This window comes from Labrus mixtus, chromosome 18 (assembly GCF_963584025.1).
Source record: "Labrus mixtus chromosome 18, fLabMix1.1, whole genome shotgun sequence".
Lineage (NCBI taxonomy): Eukaryota > Metazoa > Chordata > Actinopteri > Labriformes > Labridae > Labrus > Labrus mixtus.
In genome coordinates, this window is record NC_083629.1 from 13,608,029 (window position 1) to 13,614,833 (window position 6,805).

The following is a 6,805-nucleotide window of genomic DNA, read 5'->3' on the forward strand; positions in this document are numbered from 1 at the left end:
ATCTCACTTGGGTTTGTTTTTCTGCACTAGAAAAATGAGATCTTTATTTTGACATTTGAATCCACATAAAAACTGACATTTCTTCACATCATTTTTACAAACACATTTCTAAACCAGCCATTGCCACAAAAACCTCTGAACAATGAAACATCAATGTGTAGCTCAGTCAAAAAGACACACTGGACATGTTTACAAAGAATGATCATGTTTAAGAGAACCACATGCATCACATCATAGCAAGGCAATAACATTTGTCAAAGAATAAAGTGCTGCACCCAGAATTATTTTTTCCATTTATGTTTCAAGTAACACCTTTAAAACTATAAGCTTTAAAGTGAAGGCCTCATTGTAATCATGTGGTCACAGTCCTCCATCCTAGAAGTAACGCTCCACAACAATAACTGCAGGTCAGTAGTAGTTGTATCAACTTTTCAAGCATTAGAATCACATTGTTTGCAAAAGGAAACCATTTTTATTCAGCTACTAAAAGGGTCACCTTTCAAGACCACTTGTTACTGGTATCCTGTATTGGTTCTGCGTCTTTTTCTAGCACGCAGCTCCTCAAAGAACTCCTGCACAGCTTCCACTGTGACTGTCTGATGGAGAAAGAGAAGGAATGGTTCAGATTTGAGGTTTGGAGAAAGCAAACACACACAAGTCCAACAAACGTGTTTTAAGGACAAAATTGAACATTTGTCATGTAAAGGGAAACCATCATAGCATTAAGGTAAATAAGTAAATAGCTGGTCTTGTATTTATCCCTACATTGCAGATTATGCTTGTAATTAATCGTCCGTTTCTCACCTTCCCTTCAGCAACACACTGGTCTAAAAATGCCGTGATCGAAGTTGTCAATTCGTTGAAACCTGAGGAAAGGACACATTATTAATTAGCCTCCATCAATCACCTGTCCCGTAAATGTAATTTAACAGCACACATCCTCCCGCTGCTCACCGTAAATGACCTCTAGCTGCTGCGAACGGTTCATCCAGTTTGTCAGTGCCATCAACGGGTGCTGCCCAAATGGCTTTTCCAGGCCCCTGTTCTCGTAGGCCAGAATGGTATCAGACTGATCCATCAGAAACGGCACATCTGCAGCCACATAGGCCCTCTGCAACACAAATATGATACATCTATTTTTGAACGAAAGTCTTAATACTGCAGACATTTTACATGAACCAGAATCACCTGTACAGCCAACACCTGCTGGATATTTGCCTTTTCTAAAGCTGATAATATAATCTGAGAGAAAGGACTCGTGGTCTACCTTGCAGTCTGTGCAGGTGCAGAGTTTTGAGCGCCAACTATAAGGCCAGAACACCCCTCCCTGTTTCGCCCGTTCCAGCCCCTGGCCCTGCAGCTCCTTCAGCTTGCAGGTTACCGTCTGGGTCGTAGCAGGGTTGTTTGTCATCTCCTCATGGGTCCGTTTGCAAGGGGACATCCTATTTGAGGCATCCTAAAGAAACAAACCCAGAAAACAAGGTGATGATAATACCTAGACTTAATCAAATATCTCCACAAAGAGTACTGCAGACTCATCTGGGGAAGCCTAGAGGCAGCTGACATGATGGGATGATTGGGCGATGAAAATCACCAGTTTACAGTAAGCTGTCCTGTGAAGCCTGGCCAAAGCTGTCTACAGAGCAGGGGAAGCAGTGGCTCACGGGTCATTTCTCCACTAATTACCCAGAAGAGGGGAAATGCAAGTTAACCAGAGCCAGAGCCTGCTCCACAACGGCTCACTGCACTCTAGCTCCATCTTGTGGCAGCAAAAAAACCCCAGCTGAACTGAAAAACTAAAATTCTGTGGGAACAGGCCAGAGTTACAAAGCAAGGCAAGTTATATTATATACAGTTTACATATAAATGCAACACAGTACTGAATAAATTACTACTGTTAAAATCCATTAAAAAAAAGATAATTTCAATGATTCTAGGATAGGGATGCTAGTCTTATATTCCAACCTGTGACATGATTTGTTTTTCTAAATTAAACATGAACACAGTTTAAGGGAAAATATGAATGGAAGAGAAACAAGGAGCCCATTATGTATACTTCTGCCATTTTTCTACACTTCTTTCTGTGTTCGGCTAGTTTAGTATCATAATGCAACATTATGTATAGGAGTTATCGTAGTTATAAGTACCTGACTTGTTTCTCAACATAATTGCTGCAATTGGGGCCAGAAATAAAAGCATGTCTACATGTAGTTGACTTGCTGCTGATCTATGATATGTGATCTAATATTGCCAAAGCATAGTACTTAATAACACTATAATAGACTTTTAACTCTCCTGTCAGACATCTGCCATATGTGTTATGATGACCAGAGCACTCCTGAGTCATAAACATAGCATCAGTACAGATTTGTTAACCCCTCTGTATCCATTTTAACTCAAAAGACAAACTCTCCATGCAAACATTGAAACAGAAGCAGAGGTCCTCTGTGACCGTTTCTCACCTCCTGCTGTGTGTGCCGAGCACTAGTGGACGGCTCTTCCTCCACACTTTGTCTGGACACAATCTCTTCCTCCTTTTCTTCTCCTCCCTCGACATCGACTTCCACCTCCTCCTTAGGATGATCGATAGTGACTACAGGAAGAGCTGAAGGACAAAGACAAAGGGGAAATAAATATTTACTGTCTGGATTTGTCTGTTAGATGTTTGCAAAGTGAAACACACAGGTTTGCCTTGAGAAGTACGTCAGGATTATTGGTTACCTGCAAAGTGAGCAGCATACGTCCACAAGAAAGGAGCCTTGTTCATGCAGGCCTCACACACCATCTCCTGCAGCTCCTCCGGGTCCACTACAGTGCAGCCCAGGTGCTGTCAAAAACGACAAATGCAATTACTGCAAAATGAGAGGAGGACTTTTTTAAAAATTAGAATAAAGAAGTGATGAGATGACTTCTGCTTACCCTGGTATGAAACCAGTCCTCACATACGACACACTGAATCATCTCGTCGTTTTCCTATCAGGGGAATTTTAAAAATAATTTTAATGTAGTGACATGATGTAGTAGTTTTGATGTAGTAGTTTTTGTCAACATTTTTTTGGATAACATGAGATTAGAGATTTAAAATGAAGGAAAACCTGATCGTCTGTGTCTGGATAGGGCCGGTCACATGTGCAGTACCGGTCATTGAAGTTGTGGTTGTAATGATTTCTTACGTTTTGCACATCTTTGGTCTGCGAAATAAAAAAAAGAAGATCACAATTGGGGAGGTATAGATTTTTTTAGAAGTAGTTTTAACTTAAAACTGGTGGACTCACAGGAATTAGTTGACACCGGAATTCTCCAAATTTGCTATTTCCACAATCGCAACGAAAATTTCTGAATCACAAAAGAGAAGATGGTGGGCAAGTTACATTTCCAAAGTGTTGAAATACATTTTACTAAACAGTTTAACATGATTACAACATACAAATAACCTACCTTTTTGTGTACAGTTCAACGATATCGTGTCCATCGTGGCATTTGTTGGTACAGGCCAGACAGACTCCTGCAGGCTCTGCAGCACTGGGAGTGCAGGTGTTACAGGCAAACACAGCCTGTCTCTTCACATAGCCCTGGAACAATAAACACAGCAGGTTAACACACACAAGTGACGACACGCCTTTGATATAAGGCTAGAGCACTTCATTATTCCTTTTCCCTGTTTACTATTTTAAAGTAGCTATGCAGCTAAGAGTAGAAGGATAATGGCTGCAGGGAGGCGGTGCAGGAAGTATTTCTTACCCGGGAATAAGAGCAGTTGTCTGGGTCGCTTCCAGCAAGCACGCACAAAGCCTTCTCCAGCTCCTCTTCGTTGGCAAAAACGTCGTCACTGTCTGCGTCGACGTCTGTGTTTTCTGCCATTCTGCCGAGAGAATACAATAAGGGCACAATGACACAGACAAACACCGGTCTATGGAGCTCCAACCGTGTTGACAAACGACTGTTCCGGGCGGGAGTTTAGACCTGAACCACGTGGAGGAAATGACGTAGGCACCTGCTGCTCTTTAACAGCTCTGTTTCTTTCTTTGTGTGTGTGTGTGTGTGTGTGTGTGTGTGTGTGTGTGTGTGTGTGTGTGTGTGTGTGTGTGTGTGTGTGTGTGTGTGTGTGTGTGTGTGTGTGTGTGTGCGTGCGTGCGTGCGTGCGTGCGTGCGTGCGTGCGTGCGTGTGTGTGTGTGTGTGTTTTTGTGTCCAGTGAGCATGAGTAAAGAGAAAATGTGCTCATCAAAGGGGAGGGCGTTTCCATTTGTCAAACACCTACGCCTGTCCAGTGTGTGTGTGTGTGTGTGTGTGTGTGTGTGTGTGTGTGGCCTCTATAGATTAACATTTCATTTTTATCTAAACTCCTGAAAAAAAGTTTGGAAACGTTATTTCGGTCCCTTATTTGGCCCCTTTAATAATACTAATTGGTGTTGTATTTCATATCATTGGAAAGCCTGATTAGTCACCTTTAGATCGAGGTATAACTTGTAAGGATTGTGCATTCATGGAAAGAGCAACACAGCTAAACGTGTGGGTAGCGCCCTAATTTATTTATTTTTTTGCCAAAATCCCCTGCAATATTCTTCTCTTGGTATTCACTCCTGTTTCGAGCTTCAAGTGCTGCCAGGTATGTGCCAGTTACAGGTGTATGACTGGCACCTGATTGACAGCACCGAGCAACTCAAAACAGGAGTGAATACCAACAGAAGAATATTGCAGGGGATTTTTGGCACATTTTCTTTGGGGGGCGCTACCCACACGTTTAGCTGTGTTGCTCTTTCCATGAATGCACAATCCTTACAAGTTATACCTCGATGTAAAGGTGACTAATCAGGCTTTCCAACGATATGAAATACAACACCAATTAGTATTATTAAAGGGGCCAAATAATTGACCGAAATAACGTTTCCAAAACTTTTTTTGATGAGTTGATTTACCTTTTGTATTTATAACGGGCCAAACTCTCATGGGAGAATCAACCAAAGAGATAAGAGATTATATTTAACCTGACAACCGTAGTAATTGAAGTTTTCCTTCCATTAAGTAAGAAAAATGTAAATGTAGGCCTATAGAGAAATGACTGGCTGCGTTATCAGATGGTAACCAGGGGGCATTTGTCCCAAACATTTCAACAGACTCATTTCTCATATTGGTATGGAGTTAAAAGTAAGCATACTCTCCAAACAGAATAAAGTCGAATTTCAACGTAAATCACAGTCTACCATATGAATGTGTTTTTATAGTTGGAGAAAAAGGCCACGACATATAAACAAAAATCATCCCTTAAATAATGAACTTTGGTTCCAATGGGGTCTTAAGTTTAAGGACTTAAGGGTTACCTGTGCTGGAGGAAGATAGTCGGTAGAGGAGTTTGAAATCAGTGGTCCTTCCTCCCTCAAAGTCACTAGTGCCTGTGCTGATGTGTGTCTTTTTGAAACATTAGCATTTGTTTTCTTTTGTTTGTTTATTTCTGAGACGTCATGGCGATATTTCCACACCATGTCTTCGAAGTCTTTTGAATCCCGCTTAGTTTATTTATCTAGAACACCACAGGGTGCTCGATTATCTGATCGTCAAAGACTTCATTCAAAGCAAACTGGGCAAAGAGGATATCCTACTCATTAATATGATAATAAAGGCTAGATTGTGTTATGATTAGAAAATGTAGAAAGTGTGGATCTATCTGTTATGTAAATATATAAATATAGCCAATGCTGTTGGACTGATTGTTTTTTTTCTTTCGCTGAAAATCTCACACACAAAAACCGGCTGTAGCATATTTCACTTCTGTTCCCATAGATGGAGCCACTGTAACATGTTTGTCTGTGAGGGCGCCCACGGCCCAATGAACGAGGGTGCTTTCATCACTCATATTGCAAAAGGCCTAGCCTAGGCTACAAAAAGATTTATTAGGTGTGAATGCTGTTAACAGCATTGTTAGCATTTGTTATCCAAATCTTTGTTATCCAAATGTAGGAAAACTTGTCCTCTCTCACACATTGAGTTTTCAGGACAATCGGAGCAAAGGTTTTTACACTGTGAGCTTCAAAGCAGCAGGTGGTCCAGATAAATCTCCATCTGGGGTAATGGTAAACTTCCCAGTAACTTCCCTGACCAAACCTCTTGGGACTAACTTTTTAGATTTCCACATTTCTTGGATCACAGACATGAAAATCACATCATCGTTCGGCCATTTGTCCTCTTGCTCACAAAATCACCATTTAGCCACCAACTCTTAATTTAAGCCCTTGAAATGAGCACTCAATAGGGAGACGTTTTCCACTTTTTCTCATTGTCTGACTGCATTTAAGCAGTCTTTATGCAGTATCTTCTACTTGTTCTACCACTTCTACTACTGTTTCTTCATCTTCTGCTAATACTTCTTCTACTACTCATTTTACTTCTTGTTCTTCTGCTTCTGCTATTCTTCTTCTTCTACTACTAATCTTCTACATCTACTTTTTCTTCATCTTCTACTAATCCTTCAGCTGTTTCTGATAATTCTTCTTCATTCAGCAGTGTTTTGCAAAACATTTCAGCGGTCAGCATTCCCACTCATTTTCCGCAGGTAAATGTAAATTGTCTAGTTCAAACTGCAGAGGCTTTTTACTCAAATTCAAGTCCAATGGTCAACGTCTGGCTAAAAATGTATGAAATATTTATTTATTGCACGAGTGGGATTTCACAGCTCATGAAAACTGACAACATCCGACTATCGGGATTAATGTCAAATCAACACGACCAAACAGTTTAGTAAACAGGCAGGGACCGAGGAAAGATTTCTGCGGAGCCCCGGATGTCCCACAAACTGATTATTTTAAATAG

The 6,805-nt window shown here is 40.9% G+C and overlaps 1 protein-coding gene across 1 annotated transcript; it reads right to left on the reverse strand.

The window, feature by feature from the left end:
• Positions 1-12: 12 nt before the first annotated feature.
• Positions 13-3,973, reverse strand: LOC132993716 (putative E3 ubiquitin-protein ligase UBR7). Its single transcript, XM_061063703.1, has 11 exons — positions 3,742-3,973; positions 3,439-3,572; positions 3,276-3,336; positions 3,096-3,191; positions 2,920-2,973; positions 2,722-2,827; positions 2,463-2,605; positions 1,268-1,456; positions 955-1,111; positions 805-866; positions 13-596 (listed from the first exon to the last, which is right to left on the reverse strand). Exons 1-11 carry the CDS (start codon positions 3,859-3,861, stop codon positions 513-515), a joined length of 1,206 nt encoding a protein of 401 aa, XP_060919686.1. The 5' UTR covers positions 3,862-3,973; the 3' UTR covers positions 13-512.
• Between the last annotated feature and the right edge of the window lie 2,832 nt (positions 3,974-6,805).